This window comes from Micropterus dolomieu, linkage group LG23 (assembly GCF_021292245.1).
Source record: "Micropterus dolomieu isolate WLL.071019.BEF.003 ecotype Adirondacks linkage group LG23, ASM2129224v1, whole genome shotgun sequence".
Lineage (NCBI taxonomy): Eukaryota > Metazoa > Chordata > Actinopteri > Centrarchiformes > Centrarchidae > Micropterus > Micropterus dolomieu.
In genome coordinates, this window is record NC_060172.1 from 34380629 (window position 1) to 34405412 (window position 24784).

The 24784-nt window shown below is 40.2% G+C and overlaps 1 protein-coding gene across 3 annotated transcripts; it reads right to left on the reverse strand.

Moving 5' to 3' along the window:
- Positions 1–6114: 6114 nt before the first annotated feature.
- On the reverse strand, positions 6115–23970 carry hyou1 (hypoxia up-regulated 1). 3 transcript variants are annotated; one of them, XM_046040216.1, is made up of 25 exons: positions 23717–23968; positions 22586–22661; positions 22290–22383; positions 22022–22100; positions 21723–21877; positions 21278–21354; positions 20997–21178; positions 20204–20319; positions 18600–18786; positions 18267–18401; positions 15330–15412; positions 15116–15139; positions 15007–15076; positions 14609–14793; positions 14203–14341; positions 13674–13731; positions 12873–12949; positions 11818–12015; positions 11409–11575; positions 11234–11321; positions 10766–11022; positions 10589–10673; positions 9932–10193; positions 9707–9814; positions 6115–7103 (listed from the first exon to the last, which is right to left on the reverse strand). In XM_046040216.1, exons 2-25 carry the CDS (start codon positions 22653–22655, stop codon positions 7054–7056), a joined length of 2946 nt encoding a protein of 981 aa, XP_045896172.1. In that variant the 5' UTR covers positions 22656–22661; positions 23717–23968; the 3' UTR covers positions 6115–7053. The 3 variants fall into 3 exon arrangements, with proteins under 3 accessions (XP_045896172.1, XP_045896171.1, XP_045896169.1); XM_046040215.1 differs by having other exon boundaries at positions 11409–11572; positions 15007–15139; positions 23717–23970; XM_046040213.1 differs by having other exon boundaries at positions 15007–15139; positions 23717–23966.
- Positions 23971–24784: the final 814 nt, after the last annotated feature.

The window sequence follows — 24784 nt, forward strand, 5'->3', positions numbered from 1 at the left end:
AGTAACTGAACATCTGACACACCGAGCAGGAGAAAGTAGGAGAGAGAGAGGGAGAAGGAGAAGCCATCGCTAGCTGCTAAGCTAAAGTCGCTAACGGCTAAGCTAAAGTACTGTAGCGTCAGCTACCAAAACTTTAGAACAACTATGAGATTGAACAGCAGTCACTAAAAGATGGAAAGAACTGTGAGTGCTTAGGCAAAATTACTGTAAAGAATAAGTGTTTAGCGAACAGTTGGCCGCTGTAATCAAACAAATGTAACTGTTATTTAGCGAGAGCAGCACAACACGGTACCAACACACAAGCACCGGAAACGGAAATGAGTCGACACGCTTACCGCAATACGTCAGCAGTACGTCACAACCCTGGTATCAACCAACCATAGTTTCTGTGCTATGGTGTACTCTGGAACCTGACTGAAAGTGAAAATGAATGGAGCTGAGAAAGAACAACCTTCTCCAGTATTTTAGACTGAACCACATCATGTTTAAAACTGGATGGAACAATGCCATTTATGAGAGAGCTATTTACTCGAAAACAATAAGTAAGACTGTCTCTCCTCTCTGTCTGCTCGGTTCACTGACTGACAGTTTCCCCCCGACCGGGCTTCAGTGAACACTGCTGAGCTTCCTGAGACATTCTTCTCTAATAAAAGCTGACTTGCAAACAAGAATTCCCAACACAAGAATATCAGAATTTTTGGTAGACTGAAACTTGGTCAAAAACTCTAAAGGACGGGACAAATCTGTTCTCCTCAAGGTGTACCTGGGATAGCCAGATGATAATGGGGGTCAACGGAAAGCGGCAGGAAGCCCGCTTCTCATTCGAGGCTTTCCGCTTTGTGCAAAACACAAATGCAACTCTCTCTACCTACTACATACACTGTGCCGCCAGGCTCTGTGAAAAGTCCTTCTGCCCCAACCTCATTCAGGTCTGATTCTGCCTCCTCTGGTGCAACACTTCACAAATTCAAATATTTCTGTGAACAATAATTTAGATATTGTATTCTGCACTGTCCATTTTTTAAAATTCTGCTTTCTACAGTATCTACACATCACAGCTACAGATTGGTTAAGGTTATAGAAAGATGTTGGTTATGGGATGGGAATGTCAGACAGGCCCACTTTCCATAACCTTACTTTCTACATGGATATATTTAGGGCACACTTTCTTCCATTCAACAGTTGTGTTAGATGTAAATTGTGCGGTGCAGATTTGTCCAATGTGGACATGATTGCTTGGGATACTGGGCTGCACAAATCATATCTTGCTATGGATCTAGATGTAGTTTTAACGTACAGTAGTTAGTGTATTTTCATGGAAAGCTGGTATGGCAAACAGCAGTGTTCTTCATTTAACTGCTACTTCTCAAATTCTGGGTACTTTATTATTGCTTAAAAACAATGTCCTAACCAAAATGATAATCGCCCAATTCACCTGTAGAACTGCACCAGCTCAAAGAGGCGCCGCAGCGTCAATGACAACCAGGGCACCACAGTGAGCGACATGGCCACTACCAGCCCCATCACTACCCGCCTAGACAACGGTGAGAATTTGATTGGTCTTTTTATGCTGATGGGTCCATGTGCTTGGCGGCCAACGGGTTTTAATTTAGAAATGAAAAAAACAAAAACGATAAACAGCTTGTTCTCCGGTTACCATACATTTTTATATTAAAAAAGGGAAAATGAAAAACAATCTTGTTATGTGATTGTCTTTGATGTGTTTTTAGATGGAAATCGGAAATTAAAATACAACTTCAAGTTGTCTATCAGGACAGAAGTCCCTGACAAGTCCCTGCACAGCGGTTATATCCCACAAGACATCCCATTTTTTCTGTTTTCTGTTATAAAACCTGCACATTCGTCAACATATTAAACACATACAAACATATTTATGTCCGTCTCATAGATGTACATCGGCAAACTCCTGACTTCCAGGTATGTGGCATACAACCACTTACTGCTTACAATAGTAAGCGATTTATACACACGTATTTGAAATTCTAATTTCCATTTATAAGCATATAAAAGAAATTCAGATCACAGGCTGTTACCCTTTTTTTGTCTTTTCACATCAAAACAAAAAATGGGTTATTTTCCTTGTTTCCTTGTTTCTCCATGTCCCAGTGGTAATTGGGAAACAAGACGTTTTTCATTTTAGTTTTTTTATTTCAAATTGAAAATCTCTTGGCGCCAAGTACACAGACCCTGAATCATACTTGTCAAGTTGACTAGGGGGTTCTTTTGATCATGAACGAACTGAGGGTTTTTCTTTTTCTCTTGCAGGGCATCTGATGACATCTGGAGGTATGCATACACTGCCAACATGAGTTCACTCACTGTATTATTGTATTTTTATCAACAAAACACATGGCATGAAGATTGGACAACAACGTCATTTGGTTACCCATATAGATGTAGTAGTAGGTAATCTGTCCAAAGTTAAGGGTCAGACAAAGAATCCTCACCTGGTAAAGGGAAACGGAGGCCTCTAGCTGGAGCCTGTCCCGGGGAGAGAAGTTGCAGGTCAGCACTTTGTTGGTGGGCTTTGATCCAAGAGGACTTCAGTCTCTGCTGGAAGCATAGACGGAAATCGCCTATATATACTTAAAATATTTGTGTAAGTAGTAAAACAATACAAATGCAAAAAACTTTTATTGCCCCATTTAAGTTTAGAAACATTTTGAGTCCCCCCTCCCTTGCCTCAGAGGTTTGGTCCACTGCCTGCTTTCCCCCTGACCATGCCCCTGACACACACGACTCTCCAGAGGGAGAGAAAGTTTCAACGCTTCAGTATTTGTGGGACTCCAGTAAGGCTGGCAGGGTTATTTTATTCACTTAGAACATCAGATAAACTGTTTCTCTTTAATACAGACGATGCTATCTATTGTAGCTTATTTTGGTCACTGGAGTGAAGAAGACATAACGCTCACTATTTACACCTGCAGAGAAACACAGAAAGAAAAGCTTTCTTGTATTAAGTTAGAAGACGTGCTGGATATTTTAAAGCACGGAGCAGGTAAAACAAGAGTGAACACAGCGGTTGGTGCTGATGTCATTCACACCATGGTGGTCTCGATCGGTAATTAACAGAAAGCCTCCTCCACATGCGGCTCACCTGCTGCTGTGAAAACCGAGTCTAGTATAAAACTGCTCACATAAAGTCAGAGCAGACTTTATGTTTAGTTGGGTTTTATTTGTAGCTACAAACATAAACCTGTTGTACAATTTCCATCATGCTCTTTCTCATCATTGCTTTTCATGTTCTAATCAATCCTTGGTGTCTCTTTTCTTCCCAGGTGCTCAGCAGACTAATATGAACAGGACCGTGCTGACTATTTCAGTTACAGCAGGAATCGCTGGAGTTATTGGTCTTACTCTGGTGGCTTTCATTGTTTACCAGAAGTACAACTCCAATATACAGTAAGCTTCAAGAAGACAAATCTATTTCCACAACAGTGACAGAGGGTCAAGACACCTTGTCCTGTCTCATTTACTCATGTAGTATGGTTTATAATACCATGGGAGCATTGGGATAAATGACTGAGGAGTTCTCTGACTTTTGCATTAATTGTTGCTATTATTTTAGATACAACATAGGTTCCTTGAAGCATAAGAGAGGGAGAAAACAAGAAAGCTGTATACTCTAATCTTTTCAAATACAGCCTTGGTGATTTCATTTAGATTGGAAGGACACATGAATGAGACTCTGTTGGGGATGCTTATGTGATATCACGTTAAATCCTCACCTGCCAACAGAAGTCAGACAAACAACTGCACTCATAACTCATATATTATTATTAAAGTTCTGCACACTGCTTTAGGCACTTGTATTCCCTTTACAGATGTTGGGTAACAGAACTGAGGGCATTGATTATTTGTTACTAAAGCAGGGTGATATGTAATGTAGCTCACAGGGTTTAAAATTTATGGCAAATTTATGGAGTGTATAATGTGTAAAGCTTCCCAATGTGTTTATCAATTCATCATTTACAGCAAAGTGAGCTTCACTCTACATACAGTAGCTAAGTGCTGGGCATAGTGTGATGTCAGGCCTCACTCTCTGACAGCGCTGCTGGTGGCTATCTTGCAGTTACCCAGTACATTTACTCAAGTGCAATTTGGAGGTACTTTACGTAGTATTTAATTGTCTTTTACTTTATATGTGTATTGAGATTTTACAAAGAAACATAAGTTTATGAAACACAACACATTGCTAAAGATTAAATCACTGTTCCCTACTGTTTGGCTTGTGTATGAAACATACGCGTGTTCACAATATGAATCTTAACAGCATTTTAGTTTTTAAAAGGTGTTTTCTGATGCTTTTTATCAGTTTAGAATTATTCACACCTGTAATTAAGTGCAGTGGCAGAAAGTAAATTTTTGTTAGTTTTAAGTACTGTACTTAAGCACAATTTAGAGGTTCTCAAAATGTCCATTTCATTCCACTCTTTATTTCTACACCACTACATTTCAGAGGGAACTTGAAGGAAGGAAATGTCAGCTGCAGTTACTGGCTACCTTTCAGATTAAGATTGTACATTATACATAATAATATTATTTAAAAAAAAACAGTGCATTGCATTGTTAGAGATTAAAATAGTGGTTCCCAACCATTTTTTTTTTTTTTGCTTCTGACCTCTTACAGAAGACACAGTTCCATCAAATAAGTTTAAATTTCTCACATGGTTTCATTTAAATAACTGTTTAGGCCCAAAGAGGTCAAACAAAAAAAAAAACCTTATTGTTTTATTGTGACCTTTAGGAGGGACCCAGTCCCTACTTTGGGAACTGTATATAAAGTAGTATTCCACTGCAACCAGCTTCAACAATAAAATGTTGCATCACTATTAATCAAATCGGGCTAATGTCATTTATAACAATTCATCACTCACACAAAGACATTTTGAAATACATTTACATTTTCAAATACTTCTACTTTGGATACTTTTACATTTAGCAGATAATACTTCTGTACTCAGACTTAAGTAGGATTTGACTGCAGAATTTTACAGGGTGGTAATTTACTTCAGAAATCGATCCTAATACTCCTACCATTGCATGCATTTGTCCACATTGTCACTACTTTTTAGAAGTAATCAAATCCTGAACTTCATCAGCTTCAACAAGACAAATCTGTACCCAGAAGAGTGACGAGGGTCAGACAGCTTTCAAAGCAAGTTTAACAGCCTTAAATATTTCAGCGTAATGTCATGTTGCTGCCAATATTTTCCTAACAGATTCTTTGGTCATAAACCTGATCGGAGAATGCAGTCAAACTCAATTATTTTATATATATTTATATAAAAAAAATAATATGTATACACACACACACACACACACACACAGTGAGGAAAATAAGTATTTGAACACCCTGCTATTTTGCAAGTTCTCCCACTTAGAAATCATGGAGGGGTCTGAAATTGTCATCGTAGGTGCATGTCCACTGTGAGAGACATAATCTAAAAAAAAAAATAAAAATCCAGAAATCACAATGCACATAGCAACATTCAAACTACTTTTTCACATTTTTAGGTATGGAGGTATAGATATGAATCTTATGATAAAACATTTTAGTGTCAGCGACTATGCAATTTTGTAAAAAGTTAGCCCCACTAAAGTATTCCATGTTCGAGGTTAGTGTTTATTACAAATGCTAGTGAAAACTGAGGATGTATAATAGATTGCTCTAAAAAAAATAAAATACATAAAAAACTTCAACTATTTGGACAACAACTGAAGGATAAGAAATAGCTTAATTTGTGATTGATGTTGATGGTCACGTATTTCAGTGGGTGTGAAATATATTTACTTTACAAATGTAATTTCTGGGTAAAGTCTTTCTGGAGCTCAGTGAACTACAGGGAAAGCCCAAATTACAAACTAGAAACACATACTTGACCAGTTAGAGCCTAACAGCCAACAAGGCCATCTGACCCCTCTGCTGGGTCTGCTAAAAGCCAGGTCAGGTACAGCTAAAGTCTTGTTCAAGGACACTTCAACAGGATAGAAGTGGGTTGGCACAGACGCTTGACCCTGGGTTGTCTGCTTCAGTGCACCAAACCCAAAGTGAGATTAAGTAATCATGCTGTTAACAAAATGACAATCAAATAAAAACAAAATGATCTTTTTATTAACAGTTTAGAAACAACACTGTTTTCATCTCCCCTTCCTGAATTTTAGACTTCTGCAGTTCTGCCCTGCAAATGACAATGATGAAATTGATATTGTACAACGCTGCCTCATCAATAGTTATGAGGACAGATTCATAGTTATAACAGATGTTTTTCAATTTCCATTTAAATCAACCGACTGTACTTTAAACACACTGTATGTACATGAGGTTTGCTCCCACTTTTTAATCATGTTTTCAACATATATACCCACAAATTATATGGCCAAATAGATTCTGGATTGGAGCAAACAAACAAAAAAAAAAAAATCATATGTATGAAAAATCCCCCAAAGTACTCTAAGTCACCTCTCACCCTCCGCTGTGGCCAACACCATTAAGTAGTGCACTTACACAGCGGCCATGAAAAGTCAGTAAAGGAGCAGGTGTCAGGACAAACGGCAAAACACCATGGTTGAGGATACAGTGCAAAGGACAAAGCAGGAAATGAAATGACAAACCACTCATGTGAACGGTCCATATAGTTACTTCAATACGGCCAAGCATTGCTTAAAAGTCCCTGTGGATCAGCATTGATGTGATCATTTGTTTGACGTGAGAAGGGATTGTGTCTGAAACTATCACAGCACAGAACCAGTGTGGGGAGTTACTTCTGTTAAACTGTTTCTCCATGATGTTTAAGTGTCCGCTGCTTACAGAATCCATGAAAGAAAAGAGATGAACAGCACAGAAGAGGAAGAGGGACAAGATAAATGGTCTTTAATCCTTATCCAATCAGCTTCTGGCAGTTCAATAAACCGTGCCAAAGGAAAAAAAAAAACAAAAAAAAACAAAAAAAACAAACCACACAGAATGAGAAGGAACTAGAACATTTATACACTGTCAATAAATAGTGATTTCCCCCCCAGTTCCAGCTGTTATAATTCATCCTCTATGTGATTTTCAAGTTGGGCCTTCTCTGTTGGTCCTGCAGATGAAGACAGAGAAGGAAAGAATGAATATTGTGTGGATGTGGGATTATATCAGCTCATTTCATAGGTACAGAAAAACCCTAAGCTCTGTGGCGAGTATGTTCCCCTTCCTCTCCACGGCTTCAAGTGCTGAGTAACTCAAGCCCATGTTCACTAATTTAACAAGACACACAAGAAAACCTGTTGCTATGGTAGCTGAGAGGGAATCGCTCTAACATTTGAAAAGGCCTTACCTGGAAAGAGGGAAAAATGCAGACCTGGCTTGTCATCTTATTCTCTCTGCTGATGTTTCCAAATACTTTTGTAGCCAAAGGCAATTTAATAATTCTTGTAATGTAAGACATCCATATTATTTGTCATTTTTTATAGCAAAGCCAGCGCTGTGACATTTCACATCTGAACGGTCAGTAGGAGAAACATGTGCTTTAGCTTTGGGTACAACTTTGTGTGCAACTTGTCAAAATGTAAATAAGCTCCTTTGGATGAGAGAAGAACGTAAATCAACCTTTTATTGTAATAAATTACATCACATTATTAATTAATATTTATTAATTTTGAACAGGTGGATAAACAGAAGCATTACATGTTGACAAATTTTACCTTCTATGACCAACTTGTTTAAGAATTTTATGTTCCTTATTTGACAAAAACATCCAAATCTTTTGAATTTATATTTTTTTTCCATGTGCAAATTACTATATAGAACATTGCAGTAGTTATACGCTTTTTTATTTGTACATAATAAGCACTGTCAACTAAGAGCTTATTATAGCAGCTGGAGTTAATTACAGGTCATGTGACAAAAATATCAAAGTCTTTTCTGAGTCAGCACCCTGGAGGATGAATGATCTTAGTGGGTTGCCCACTAATCAGATCATCTGTGGGAAAAGTCACAAAAGTGTGAGAGGGCGCTTCTCAAGTCTCTTAATTGCATTTACGTTTCCCTCACTTGCGTCTTTGGAAACGAAGGAACGAGGAAATGTGTTTTTAGAGACATGAGACGTCCTTTCCACTGAAGCGTCACATGAAGTGCCATCAGTTTCTGATCACAGCTGGATCAGCTGTCAGTCGGCTCTAACAGCTGTAGAGACTTTTCATGGAGTTTGTGTCTGCACACATGTGCACTGTGTGTTGGCACTAAAAGTCTCACAGTTATCAGTGCAGCTCAGCATGATTCTCTGTAGCTGTTACCTGCATATGAATAATTATATGTTACTGTATGTCCTGCTCAGAGGCAAAGGATCATTTCTACTGGCACAATGCTGATATTATCTCCATTTATATTCATTGATTCTGATTTTGTTATTGAATAAGCCAGAATATGATCATGGTGTCTTGGGATTTATTAGGCTAAACATTTCAGGGAAATTGAAATGATGCAACTCATATCAAAGTCGACACTCAGTTTTAGGCTTTCTGTTCATTTCCTCTTCAGATATCCTCTAACACTACTGCATACATCTTATTTCAAAGTCACATCACTCGTCACCGATCGATCACTGCGTTCCATCATATCTATCCAATGATTTTATTTTATTTTTTTGAGCAGTAGCACTTTTCATTCTTTCATCAGCTGATTTTACGCGCTGAGCCACCGGCTGCTTTCATCAGAAGCAGTGGGTGAGATGGCTGGATGTGCAGGTTTTATTTTCCTTTGCTTGCTTCATTAGAGACTTGAGTGCAGTTTAGTGACTTGTCCGACTCTTAACTTGTTCACTATGTTTTATTGTCATTGACTAAACACAGGAATGACCAGCCTCACATGAGACTGAATAGAAGTGACGGTAAATGATGTAAAACGTGTTTCTTGCCGACAGACTCTCTCTAACTGTCTCCATTATAAAAGTAGATGGGAGAAATAAAAAAGAAAGAATACTCTTTCTAATAAATGAAGAAAGTTGTGTGTGGAGCTTTTTTGTTCAGACCTACAATGAACTCAGATTTTAACTAGACAGTGAATCATAAAAACAAATCAAATATAGCCTAACTCTTTGCAGTGATACACTTGAGTTTAATGTCATCTGTGGTGATGAATCAGATCAGTCCGATCAGCTGCAGTGTCCAATCTATATAATGGCTATCCAGTAAGGGAGCATGACGGTCAGTAAAAGACTTCCGCGAAGGATGCACTGGTGTATCCTCGCTCATAGCTCCTCAGAGATCGCTCCTTGGAGCGCAAATAAGAGCTTTGGGACGGTCTGCAAAATGGCGGAGAGGAACAACTTCCAGTTCAAGTGAGGATCGAGGAGTAAGGAAACGACAAATACAGAGACTTGAGAAGTACCCTGAATGAGTAGTTTCTTTCTGAAAGGCACATTGCAAGGTAGCCTCTGTGTGTGTGAAGGGGTGAATATGACATGTAGGTTAAAGGGCTTTGAGTGAAGTCAGAAGACTAGAAAGGTGCTATACAAGTACATTTCCTTCACCGACTGATACCCCACCTGCGAAACATTAGTCCAGTAATATAATGTCCCATTCATTCAGTACAGTGGAGATTTCTGAGCCTGTAGTTTACTGTCGTGTGTTCATGTGTTTGAATTGTTTTGTCCACCCCCCTAAAGTTCTCCGGAATCATCAGCAACAGGCTTAGCAGACCGACCTGTAGTTGTTGTTTCTTCTGTGGGCTGTGATTGGCTGTCCGGGTCTGCGTGTACAGTGCTCTTCTCAGTGGACGGGGCTTCGCCAGGCGGCACCTCCTCTGGGCCTTCTGTTTCAGAAAGAAAAAAATACATACAAGTTATTTTAAGCCAATCCACAGTTGTAATTCTTTTTCATATTTATAAGGGTATAATAACAGAAATGTGGGTTTTGGTGTTTGACCCACCACTCTTTGTGTCCGTGCTCTCCTCTGTGGGAGGGATGACTTTCTCCTCGGCCGTGTTGTTGGCCTTGCTGCCTTTATCAGAGCTGGTGCTGTTCTTGGTTTTGGCTTTAGCCTTCGGCTTGGCAAATTTGGCTTTGTTGAGCAAGTAGTTGACCTCTCGATCCAGCAGAGCTAGTTTGGACTCTATGTCCTTGGAGAGTAGGACAGGTCGCTCCTTTGGAGAGCGTTTCTCTTGCTCGGCTACCGTCTCATTCCTCCACGTCTGCAAGAGAGATTCAATTTTACACATCTAGGTAATTTTCCTCTGTACAAGGAGAACTACAGCCTGTGACTGTTAGAAAATGTCTTCTGTGGCTCCAGGAGGGCCTTTCTATAGTCTGAGAAAATTACTCAGATGTCATAGACCTGTCATCAGGGCTATCTCAGCTGCATTATGGAAATATACTAGATCACTAGATTACTAGAGACTGAAAGTCAGGATATCCCAGCCTCTGTAGCCAAAATTCAGACCATTCAATTATAATCTGTCTTTTGCAAGGTCCACAACTTCACTGAAGAGCAATACTAACATGGGCAGAGTCCCTCTTAAGCAAACTAAATGAATAAGGTGACAATCCTCCACAGCAGTGTGATGACAGCATGACAACCACCACCTACCGTTGTTTCGTTGATCACTTTTTCTAACATATTCAGCTCAACTTCAGTGAAGATTTGGTCATCTTCTGGAATCAGTCTAGCACTCCTTTGAAATAAAAATAAAAATAGAGTCAATACAAATCAACTGACCCACCACAAAATCCTCCAGCTGCTTCCCACCTTCCTTCCAACACTGACCTCAAGAAGAAGCTGGAGGTGTTTAGCATGCTGTCTAGGGCTGCCAGGCGGTCTGGCAATTTGCGTCGCTCCTCCACCCTGAAAAACATGTCCTTGCACAGGCTCTTCAGCTGAGACAGCTTCTCTCTCAGCTGCTTTGTGGTGGCCGCGTAGCCATCCTCGTCCATCCATTCAGACACCTCGCTCAGCTTGGCAGAGATCTGCTCTTTCTCCTCCTCTGACACCACCAGCTGGTAGTCGTCCTGGTACAGCTTGTCCTGGAGAAAGAGCGCAAGTATTGTTTTTGTGTGTTTTTGGGAAGAGGCACAGGTGATGTGGTGCCTTGGTGGTTTACATTAAAATGATTCAACAGCTAGGATTAATGTTTGCGCATATTCCCTTTACACTGCACTGGCAACTACAAATTGCCTTACATAAAACACGATAAAGATAAAGCTGAAAAACAGAACTTTCACTTCTGTTGCTCACCTGTGTCTCAAAAATAAAAGCTTCCAGACTGTTAAGTGTCTTTTCCCTTTCCTGTTTGGCCAAGTCTCTGTCCGTCAGATCCTGCAACCTGAAAAGATCCAAAGACTTGTTTTAGACGCCAAAACTGAGAACCCAACCTCACAACAGTTAAAAAGAATGACAATTGCTGCTTTACTTCTTCTTCGAGGAAGTGACATCATCTGCAGTAGGGTCGAGGAGGTCATTGATGACGAGTTCCACTGCGATGTCTTCAGAGATCTTGCTCTTTTTCTGAGGTTTTGCCTTCTTTTCCACATCCTTCTCTGCCTCAGTGTTTCCAGACTTCTCTCCGTCCGTTTCCTCCTTCACCAGCAGAAATATGGTTACTTTCACTACCAGGTAGGAATGGGGATTGAGACGCAGTTCCAAAATTTCTCAAAACCCAAAAATCAATAAGGTTTGAGCTTATCGATACTGCTATTGAGACTTGCTAATCTCTTGAGTACAGATTTTCACAAAGTGCTGTGTAAAATATATAACCACTCCACAGAGACTGAATTCACATCAATGTGTTTCTCAGAGACATTACGTGTAACAGATCTTACCTTGGCATCAGTCTTGCTGCCTGCCTCCTCTGTCTTCTCCTGACTTTTCTCTTCACCTGCACCTTTCTCCGAATCGTCCTGTTTCTCCTTGGCTACCTCGTCCTTCTGGGCCTCATCCTTGTGGGCCTCATCCTTCTGGGCCTCATCCTTCTGGGCCTCGCCATCCTTTTCAGACTCTGGAGGCACTTCCTCCTCATCCTGGACACAAGAAGTCAGGGACACATTCAGTTTCATCAATTACAGTGGACACAAAGTCTACAGACCCCTGTCAGAATGGCGGGTTATTGAAAGGTTTTTATTTTTCATTTTTCCCCCCCCTCAAAAGATTTTAGTTTGTTTTTAAATTAAATTGTTCACATTATAGATCACATTAAAAAGGTGGAAAAAGTTCTGACATAATTTATCTTGCCATTTTAACAGGGCTGTGTAGACTTTTTATATACACTGCAGTTCTAAAACCTACCTGAAGTGTGAAATCCAGAGTTCATACAGGCATTACTGTATTTTCTTAATAAACATATTCATATAATTGTGTATGTTTAATTTACGGCTGGGCGATATGGCCAAAAATGTTATCACGATAAAAGCATTTCAATCATTCGATATCGATAATTATCACGATAAATGTCTGATGATAAATTATTATTTCTTTCAAGTTTAAAGGCTGATTTTTGCTGCTGAGTGAAAATGGAAGAAACCAGGTTAATTGTGGTTAAACGTTTCTTTACGTGAGTGTGACAAACACTTGATACCAAACAGAGGATAACTTAACTGATCTGAGGTCGAACATTCAAAATTATTGTGACAAAATCTTTAACAAATATTAAATTTTTTCAGTCCCTTTTCCTCAAAGAAAAATGTATATTTCAATAGACAAATTAAGTGACAATTCATATGTGATTCAAATTAATTAAACCAAATATTTATTGATGATATATTGAACATTTATTATATTGTTATTGAGGATAATTATATTGCTATAATTATCATTATTGTTTTATTGCCCAGTCCTAGTTTAACTGACTGGACTGTGCCATGTATAGAACTGCAAGTACCTGGACAGGTTCAGTTACATTTGGAGCTGGTTCTGAAGATCCTCCTCCAAACAAGGTGGAAATTGTGTTTCCCAGTTCTGAAAGACAAGAAGGCTCATTTATGCATTAACCTATATCTAAAACAGGATGTAGTATTGCATGAATCAGCAAGACGACAACACAAACATGCATTATTTTCTGAAAGATCTCATAGTACTGTTCCTGTATTACGAACAGTGGTGAATAAAAGTGGAATGCTGTCGATGCATCATAGTGGATCAGAGGGCTAAAAGAAATGTACTTGGAGAGGAGGCAAGGACGTCTAACCAACCAGGTGGACCAGGGGCGGCAAGTTCAATACCCAGAATACAGTCCCCTCCAAAAGTATTGGAAAGGTAAGGTAAACCCCTTTGTTTTTGTTGTTCACTGAAGACATTTGGGTTTAAGATCTAAAGATGAGTATGAGACAAGAGTTCAGAATTTCAGCTTTTATTTCCTGGTATTCCTGGCCTTACCGTTCCAATACTTTTGGAGGGGACTGTGTATGTTCATTATCTGGTTTCACACAATTCGGTAGATGAACGGATAGACGATGCCATTGTCCATCGATTATGGCTGACACACATCAGGACGTTCAGCTGGCATCGTGCACACCAAATACCACACAGACAGGCAAAGCCAAGTTCAAGGTCAGGATAATACAAAACTGCTGCCGCACTGGTCTCTGCGCCTCCATGAAAACAGGGCCTGAAGTGCCACATTTCTAAACTGAACATACATTTTGGACAACTGAAGTTACAGATATATGATTGCAAAACCTACTAGTTAAGGTTGACTCTTCTTCTTTCTCCTCCACAATAGTTTCAAAGACAGACTCCACCTGTGGATGAAAAGCAATGAAATGCTAACTTGATTTATTGGAACAAATAATAACAATAAAACAAAAGATTTGAAATATATCCCTCATTTATACATTTTATACTATATAAGCTACAGCCTGGTGCTTCTTTTCCAATCATTTTCTGCAAGTATGTGATGAATATACTGACAGACCGCCAATATGTTGTTGTTTGACTGAGTTTGTTGTTAGTGCATTGTATTAATTTCCACCCAAAACATTTTAACAAATGATTTGGAGGTTGTGCAGGTTATTATGTGATTAGGTATGCATAAACCCTCAGATGTTTGTTTTTCACTAGTATTAATCTCCTTTGAGTTAAGCACATTTTCTTGGAGTTAAGTGTTTTTGGCTGGGACTTCAATAAGCTTCACTGACCAACCAGTAAGTCTGACATGACAGAAGGTAAAACACTCAAACAAAGTGTGTGAATGTTCAATAAGCTGAACTGACCCGATCCAGCAGGAGCACTCCACTTTCATCCATGTTAAAATGGGCTTTGATGCCTTTTGACTCTGCATCTGCATGCTTCTGGAAGCTGCTGCCTACTCCAGACAGTTTGACAGTGGTCAGGTTCAGAGAGCCAAACACACTGCAAACCAGAGGGGAGGGGAGAACAGGGCTTAGATTCAAGTCATGAGAGAATACAGTGACAGGTAACAACTTAGAAGGGTTCACACATTTCAACTTTTTTGAAAGCCAAAGTCAAGTCAAATGCCATAATATAAACTTTGGTTTGTCCTTGTTGGCCTTTTCTTAAGACACGTCATTAACACTGCTTATGCAATTCAATTTCCATGCACAAACTTTATCAAGAGCTCCAGGAAGCAAAAAATGCTAAAGCAAGCAGTTATCCAACCTGATGTCATCCTGACTCAGGAAGCTGAGGTCGCCGTAGTTGATGTCGAAAGCGAAGTCATCGCTGTAGCGGTTAAATGTAATGACCTTGCGCTGGGGGTAGGGCGCCATCCTCTGGAAGAGGATCCGTTTATTGTGTTTCAGTGTTTTTACACCTTCTTCCTCAGTCTCGCGGGTGAACTCAACCTAGTGGAGTGAAATCACATGTGGTTAGTGTTGACATGGTATGTTTACATCTAATTTTGCATCCTGTTTTCATTTTTGTCCTGCACAAACGTTTATTGCAACAACTAATATAGTTCTTTTCTCAACAAAGCTGTTGTCAACCAATGACTTTCTGAAGCGATGGTATTTAAAATTGTCTCCAGCAGCATGAGGTAGTGAATGTCCTGCACTGACCTGAATGGGAAAGACAGCTGCGTCTCGAACCAGGAATGGTTTGACCTTGAAGGCCTTGCTGAGGGCGGCAGCCTGGTACACAGCACCCATGGCTGCCGCCTCGTCTGCATTGATGTTCTTCCCCAGCTCCTCTCTGCATGGAAAAATACACAATTACAACTGCAGGTATTCTCAAGCAAACCACACCTGCTTTATCTCAGTTTTCTCTGAACAAGTCAGTGTGGACACGATGTGGAAGTTGTGGAGGAATGTAGTTATTTGTGCTCATTTTTGAAAGTGAAAGTTATTCAGATGAGTGTGACATCTCAGTGGTTGACACCTACTTGCCCACAGCTTTAAGCAGCACTTCCTGAACCTTGGGGACACGCGTGGAGCCACCTACTAAAATCACCTGCTCAATTTCATCCTGTTGGCACAAATATAAGACCTCAGAGTCACAGCTGTAATACAAACATCCATTACTTTATACGCTTTATTTAAAATTTCTCATGTTTTTTCCTTAGTATAACAGTGCCGGTTTTGCCGGCCTGGTCCCATGTACAAGCTTAAACTGGTTTGATTTTATGAGAACAGACTGAACCAGTGTTTGTCATTGTAAAATGTTCTGGCCAAGCAAATAGAAAAGAAGCAGTTCTCAGCAATGCCAACCCTTTGATGACACAACACAGAGGACAAGAACTCAAAAATGCTGTAATACAAAATACAGCTGGGCTCAAGAAATGTAACAGCCACCTCACTAACGGTTAAAACTATAAACCAGCACAATAGTGACAACATAAACCACCACGTTAATAGGGGTGCGGGAAAAAATAAATAAATAAATTCATGGTCATGGACAATTCTGAATCGATTCACAAATGTCAAAAATGGATTTTGTAAATGTAAATTGATGAACATAATGTTGAGAAAAACGCTAAAGGCAGAACTCAGAAGTGAAGCAACTGGACAGTCTGTGGTGTACACATAACAGTGACCAGTGTTGCCCCCAAACAACTTACAGTACCTTGACATAGCTTCTATATTCTTTCAACGCAGAGCTGATGTTGAATAGTAGCACTACTACTAAGATTTCACACAATCATTAATATCAACATGCAACTAATGACTTTCACTCGCACACTGTGCGAGCACGGTAACAGTGAACGCTGGGCTAGCAAAGGCCATCTAGATGACAGGTGCTGCTGTTATAAAAGGAGTGCGTAATGTGTATAGCGAATGTGTGGGTGAAGCGAGAGCGCGAGCAGGCAGAAAGTGATGGTGAGAGCTTGCAGAGCAGAGGAAAGGATGGTGACCGAGAGGAACTGAGGTTAGCTAATAAGGAGACATTTCTTTTTTGTTTTAATTTGCAAATGAAATGCTTTGTAATTATCCAGAAATCCTGGATAGAAAAAGATGCATCAAAATGGATCGATAATTGTTTTACAGTGACTCAGTCTAACACTAGTATGGGAAATGCAGGCCGAAGCTCTCTCAGCACATCTAACAGAGTGCCAGTGTTTCCCATAAGAGACTATGCTGGGTGGGCCTCGGACCCTCTCGGGGGGTCCAGGGGAATGCCCCCCCGGAAGAAAAATTTGTATATTTTCTATATTTTTGTTCTTTTGTTAAATGCATTCATTTGGTGCAAAATCTATGAAGGATTTTGCACTCTTGTAAACAGTGCTTTGCTCTAGTAAACCATTTGATCATAAACCCACTGTAATATACAGTATAAATGGTGATGAAACAGCAACAAAAGTCAACAAACTTTTTGAATGTTTTTCTAGCAACCCTAAATCAAAGAATAGAAAATAGAATAAGTTATTTCCCTAGCATTTTATTGTTGTTTATTTATTTTTTTTTTTACTTTTAATGGACACATGTAAAATGTTAAAAACTTTCTGTCACTATAATCCAATTAATCTTGTTATTTCCATACTGTACAGACACCTTGTTTTGAAAACCGGATGTTGGTCACATGTTTATCCTTGTGCTAAATTCAAGTCCGACCCAACTTCATAAATACTTTTGTATGTGGTTCTCGTATTGCGTAACATGAAGACGTCACAGCCTCTCTTCAGGTAGGACTCTCATACTGCAACACTTGTCTTTGTAAAGAGAGAAAATGACAGGATAAAGTCGCTAACCTGCCTGTCAGCTCGCTCTGGTCTGTTTCAGTGGATTTACCATAAAGGCTTGAATAATGTGCACACCAAATTGAGGCGCAGCTAGCTTATTCGCCTTCTCACAAACGAGTGACAGAAACAGACAGTTAAAGTTACTGTGGTTACCTCAAAAGAAAAGTGGTTGTCTCAAGTCGGATGCCAAAGTGTGTGAGCGTGCGAGCTTACAGCAGCGCCCACAAAACCCAACTTTAGAGGTCTGAAACAAGCAAATTAGACTGCAGGCCGCCATGGTCTCCTTAATTAATGGGAAACACTGAGAGTGCGCATCACAACTGAGCAGACAGGTGTTACACCAAAATCTGTGACCCATCAGATTCAGTGACCCAATGGGAAATTAATCCCTCAGGCTTAGGAAAAATGATCATGGTTTGGGTTTAGTCACAGAATCTGATGGGTCACTAAACTTGGTGAGACACCGGATTCCAGCCACATCTTCACAGTACGCTCCTAACAGCTTGTGAAATACATTGCGGGAAGGTTAACAATGACCCCATCATTTCCTCTTCAATATAACTCTAATACAACCCTGTTACTCATGCTTATCTGTTTGCCATGTTAGCAAGGTAAAATTACGCTTTTCATACAAACTCAACACTTCCTGTATTCATTTCAGTAGACAGAAACCCTTCACTTCTTAACAGGGCTTTTATTTTCAACAATTTAGTAGGAACGTGTCTGGAAAACTCATCTTTCATGGGTTCTTATTATGTTACACCTGGAAGTAGATGAGTCATGTGTGACACCTAGTGGAAAAATATGATATCCAGAATCTAACTGGTTTGAACATTTTTGCATCGGCCTAACCCTAGTACACAGAAGGACAAGCAGGCAAAATATCTACTGCCTACACAATCCCTTTCTTCAAGTAAGTGATGGACTGCAGGACAATCCCATATCATGTGTATGCAGGAGTCTATAGCCTTTTGTCAATATGACTCATTTCCTATTGTTATTTTAACTTTTCTGTATCCTGCGTCTGCAGTGACCTACAGCCAAATCTCCCTGCAGGGATCACAAGTTTCATCTTAACCGGTCATGTGTGACACCAAGCTGGACTTCATGAGTCTTGTAGAGTCGTCCTATGAGAATACTGACCAGCTTCATTTCTGCAGCTGTGAGGGCATCCTGCACTGGGCGAGGCACTCTTTCGAAAAGATCAGCGCACAGCTCTTCAAAGTCAGTCCTGGTCACCTTAGCTTTGAAGTCAATGTCATCCATCAAACCTTCCACCTGGAGGGAAGAAAAAAAGAAAAGAAAAACAACACATCTTCATTGCAAAAGGTACTGCATCCAAATGTTAAGATTATTTGGACTTGTCTCCTCACACAGCAACATTTGGGAGGTTTTAGTTCTGATATACAACATTAATGTGAGACGCACATTTAGAGAGATGGACTGAAGGTTGCAGGTTTATGTTCCTGGACTCACCTGGGCCATGAAGTCCATATTTGCACTAAGCACCGTCTTGAGCCTCTGGGCCTCTTTGAGGAGCTTGGCCATTGCCCGGTGGTTCTCCCTTACATCTTTCTTGCTCTTCTTTTGCCCGTTGAACAGTTTGGCCAGATGGTCCTGAAGTCGTACGTCCATCTCAAAGCCCCCCAATCCACGGTCAAACCTACAGCCACAGCAAAAGAAGCACACCTCAGTCAGAGAACTAAATTACAATTTTAAAGTGTAGTTTTGGAAATTTAAAAATCAGCCAATAATCAAAACCAGGAAGTATTAAATATATCTTTTATACTCAAAGACAAACGTATAAAGCATCTTTAATTCCTTCTGGGGATAGACTCAATCACCTTTACTTCTAAAGTGTCAGTGGCCTGAATGTATATTACCACACCAGCTCCTGGGCCATTCATGTCATAGTTTTAAACCACAGGAGATTAGCAAATAATGTGTGTTCAACAATTCCTGAGAAATACATCAAACAGGATCCTGGAGGGGACAAAAGTACTGAGTTTACCTTATAGAAAAAGTATCAATCAGGAGAATCCGTTTGCCTAACATTATTATTAGATACAGAACACATGTTTTACACAATTAAATGTTCACTCTGGAATTAAAACAGAGCTTCTAGCAAAGAGAGACAGTTCACCACACTAACAGACAGATGGTGACTATAGGTGCATCTTTTATTCCTGACAGTGTAGATGTTTTTACACTCATACTCATCACTGCAGGTCAGGATAACATGAAACAACATTGTGGGTATTAAATCTCTAAACTCAATGAGATGATGAGTGGAAATGAAACATACACCCACTGTTGCCTGTTTTGGGGCAAAAACCCCACACACTGTTAATTAGCTCCATTAATTATATCTGCAACATTTCAGTCAGGTAGACCTTATCTGGGGTTCATTTCTTTAAGCCTATTTTCCCCACAGACCATCTGTACTTTTGCTCAGCTCAGTCTTTAAGTCTATCACATTCTGAACCTTCATAGCGCTTTACAATTCGCATCACACAATGATGGTAACTGAGCTGCCATGCAAGGTGATGGCCTGCCCATCGGTGCCAGAGTTTTCTGGGAGGCAGCCTATCTGCTTCTTCTGATGTCAGCCAACTACCTACACTTCAGTTGGAGATTGATAGCTCAGTCTGTTGTGTGTGTTGTCTGTTCTCTGTATGCGTCTTCCTGTTTTCTGAGTTTCATACAGGATGAAGAGGGCCAAGTCTCTCCAAAAGCCAGAAGGAAACAGTTTCTAAATGTGCACACTGTAGGTGTGTAGGTTAGAAAAGTTCACATTGACAACTGCGTATCTATTTGTATTACAGATGCACATAAAACTCATAACACTACATAACAAAACTGTAGACTAAAGGCAAAGCTACTTTTAAAATACATACATAATACCGCCCAAAAAGCCCACCCAAAACCGCCCACATCCCCCAAGTTCATTCAACATTTCAAAGCCTCTTTGAGAGGTCTGATAGTGAGAGGCTGGTCTCTCTGTTTCATTGGACAAATAAACACTTAGCTGATAGAAGCATTGTCAATAGTAATGCCCTTTCATGGAGTAGTGGACTCACCCAACACCTCTGATCTGTAACTGGGGCTGGGTGCCGGACTCCTTGGTTTTGACTGTCTGATAAGAGACGATGGTGGCAGTTGTGCTGCCTGAGCCCATATCATAAAACATCACATTCTGAAAGGGAAAAAGATCAAATTTTCAGCAATTTGTGGTCACTTATCAGTTGAGCCTGTTTTCCACCACAGTTACAGATAAATGATGTCAATATAGTCTATAAATATAAAGCTTCTTTAAACAGTCTGAACATCAAATACAACATTCTTATCAAGTGCTCCTCTAAATGGTAAAATACATTCAAGGATAGGATATGCATTTGTCAACAAATGGCTGGAAAACACCAAAACAGCTCACAAATATATAGTTTAATTTTTTTTAAAAGGCTCTGTAATTTTCTAAAATAGCTGGTCATTGTAGTTTTAAGCAAAAGTTACTTAAAACAGGAGAAAATAGTGCATTTGTTGGGGTCTATTTTCAGTGGCGGATGAATCCACATTTGGTGCTGTAGTGAGTATTTGGGGTAGCAGGACGATGTATGAGGGACTGAGTTAAAATAAACTGTAGTGTGTTCATGGTGATAAAGGAACATGTCACTCAGTGCAACAGTGAGACTCAACAATGGAGCACTATGTCTCAGAGGAAGAAGAGCCATCAGGCTGTGATACACAACACTGCTGGTTAGAATTGGATACATTGACTGTTACCTTGGGTCTGCACGTGGGATTTGATTAATACAGAATATCAGCAGACTGATTGTTTAACATGTGTATTTGGGAGTAATGCTGGAAGGGCACCTTAGCTGTGTTGTCAATATCTTTCCTCCTGAACACCCCATAGTTCAAGGCCACGGCTGTGTTGTCGTTGATTAGCTGAAGAACCTTTAGACCTGCCATCTGTGCAGCCTGCAGGACTGCCCTGCGCTCTGCCTGGTTGAAAAAGGCTGGGACTGTGATCACTGCATCTTTGATTGGTTGTTCTGAGAGTTGGAGAGATTAAGAGGAGAGGAAGAAAACAAATGAATATGCTTCACTAAAACGTCAAACATTGATGCATTTTTTTCCATGAGCAAACTGACCTGCGAAGTCCTGAGCCAGTGCACGGGAATAATTGAGCACCATCCCGAGGAGCTCCTCAGGTGTGTACTGCATTTCTCTGGCAGAAAAGAAAGCAGAAAGCAAGGATATATGATTTTTCCAGGTACCATTTTCAGGTACCATTTCCTAATGGCAGCTACAGTACCTCACCATCAGTCTTTTTACTAGAAAAAAAAAATCTTTGATGATCAGCAATGAAAAAAAGTGTTTGTGTTGAATATCATACAAAACATTACACTGCAGGGCAGAACAGACAGATACATCATATCACTGTATGTACTATGTAGAGAACTGGTGAGGTCAGGGGAATCACATGCCAACGATTTTAAAGACCCAGTATTACAAATGAATAACGTTTGGATGCATTTCATTTATGGGAAATTGAAAAAAAAAATAATGAAGCAGGGGACTAATAGAGAGACTCACCCTGAGTTTTTAAAGTAAACTGTGCCTCTGACTGGGTCCTCCTGCAGCTGGTGCTCAGGGAAACGTTTCTGGTAGAGCGCCACCTGGGGGTTGTCGTGCTTTTTGCCCAGGAGGCTTTGGAGGTGTCTATAAACAGTTTTTGGGTTCTTCACAGACTGAAATGTGCATGGAATGTGACCATAACAGCACAAGGAAAAGACCATTATTATTTTGAGGTAATCTGAATGTTTGAATTATGCACTGACTGAGCAAGTTTATTAGATTAAACTAAATTTTGAACATATGAAAAAAAGTCATACCCATCCTAACGCATTATCTCCAAGAAGTCTTTCATTTTCTTTGAGACATACAGCTGTGGGTGTTTTCCTCCTTGACTCCCTGTAGGAAAAGACAGAAATAAAATGTAGTTTCATGCTGTATTAATTTCACTTGCTTTTGTTCTTTGGTTGTCCATTAAGTTGGCACGCTCTTAAGGAAACTGAAATATTTCCCTCTGTTTAATTTAGTCCAAGCCAGGTGTGTACACTCATCGTACCATGATCAAGACCACCATTCAGTTATACTCACTTGTTGAGAACAATCTCCATCGGCACACCAGGTTTCACTATCGCCACTTTCATCCACTCACTGCCCAGGTCCACTGACATGACAGCTACAGTCACTGCAAACACAAAGATGTATACATAAGACTGGTATGGCAGATGGGCAACACCAGAGATCCTGAGTTACAGCAGAGTGGCATTATTGATCCAGCTCTTCTATTTCCAAACCCTGATCAATAGCATATGTTTTCATTAAGGTGGCAGTGTTGCAGGGCTTCATGTTAGAAAAACAGGTCTGCGCATGTTAATGGATCACATTACCTGTGTGAGAAGGCAACTTTGCCAGAACAAGGCAGAAGAGAGCAATCAGCGCCAGCTTCCTCCCCCCCATGATGAGCTGTAAATATCACCATATGAAACATTTTATGAACACAATATAAATCAACTGCATGGATTATCACTTTCCCTAATCATGTCCATATTCGCCATGTCCAGTGTGTCGAAAACGTCAGCTTTGAAATGTTTGTACAGGAACCTCATCACCTGCCACCATCACTATCAAACAGCTTTTATCTCCTGCTCATATCTGTATATTGGCCTGCCTGTGGAGATCCTTTTTGTGCAGTGTTTTCATTCATTATGTGGGAGCAGTGCTTCCCCCAGAGGAACAGGTGATGAAAAGCCAAACCTGCTCATTTTGCTTCCAGCCTAAGCCTGATTCTTCACAGGGCTAGCACAATCAGGGATATCCTACTCAGCCTCTTTTGACACGTCCAATCATTGTTTAGTCATGGTTCCTCAGCGCTAATATGGCTGTGATTGGATCAGTGTGCCACTGCCAGGTAGTGCCATGACATCTAATGCACCTGATCCCTCCCACATAGGTGCAGACACTATCCAAACACGTGGCATTAACCACTCTGCACTCACAGGAAAGTATGAGTTTAATTTTTAACGGTGCAAATGCATGCTGTTGTCAGAACTGAAAACTCAGATTAAGTAAGGTTACATCAAAAACAAGAACACTGTTCAAGGGAGAGAACACGCAAGGTATAGAAACTTCTAGCCTCCAGTGAGCCAGTGACGCATGCAAAATGGATGTACCCTCATCATTAAAAAAAAAAATCATTTAAAACAACTCTAGTATTTTAGCTTCTGGAAGACACCTGGATGAACTGGCTAGTCATAGTATAAGTTGCTGATGTGTGTTTGCTAACAGTTAGCCAAGTTAGATACAACCATTATTGTTTAGCGTCACACCCTTAGCAGCTAACCGTTCAATGTAATTAAACACAACTTGACAATGGGGACCTTTCCATGTAAAAAGCTAGCAATAATAAGATGAAAGAAATAGCTCGGACATAAGTTGACAGGCACTGTTAGCTAGCTCACTATCTGACAACCATCAGTATAAAAGCATGACTGAAGCACAGTGCTGTGGCATCAACTTACCTTTCCTCAGCCGGGACAAATGAAACCGTGAAGGGGCTACCAACAGACTGTACTTTCCTGGGCTGGTTCCAACTCGGTTGTACCGGTTTTACCTTAATGCTGAGCCTCTTTGTTGTCACCCTTGGTAGTTTCGAGTTCCCCTTATCACCGGCTTGCTCTCAGCAGTCGGGCCCCGAACGCGGCGTCACCTCATTGGATCCACTGAAGCTGCTGCTGCGAGCACAATTCACGTCAAGTTTACAACAATCAAACATAATGTTTCCGGGTGGCATTTAAGAGCAAAACACACCGCAGAGAAACAGACATCACTGCGAATATCTTATTGTTGGATGAACACAGACTAGTCAGGGATACTTGTATGTGTGGTAACTGCCCGTTGTCTTGGATTAAAATTCGTCATTTTACAAATGCAAATTGCAAAACTGTAATCTCTTGTACTATACCAGCGCTCATATATACTCTTATTTTGAAAGGAACACCCCCTTGTTTCCGGTAATTAACGTTGAGTCTATTGACGCCTGGTGCAACAACCAGCAATGACCGTCCAGTGCAGAGCCCGCCCAACCCCGCTCCACGCACTTCCTCGTGATTGGTCCACGAGTGACGTCGAAAAACGAATCCTGGCCACATCTAATTGGTCCACGTCCAGATAGTGGGCGTAAATTGAATGACGACATTCCCAGGTAACGTTTAAGTCTCAGCAAACCGCATGCCTGCTTAAAATAATTAATTGTTTATTTACTGACTTTATTTTGAGTTAACTGAAGAGAACTTTCATAAATAATACGGTAACAGCGACAGTAATTTTAATTTTATAAATCTGTCATTTCAGTATAAAGGATGTCTCCTGTCTGAAATCAGTGTTTATGCAATGTGGGAAAAGAAGTGAACATTATTGACTAAAATAAACATCTTTACTTTGTTAAAGCTGTAAATAGATATATAATAAGTGTTGTAAAAATCCACTAAAAAAGAAAACATCAGCTTATTTGCAGTAATAGGACTTTTCCATTACATTTAAGAGAAATGAAAGAAGAATTCTTGTTGCAAAGCTCGCCCTCCTCAGAG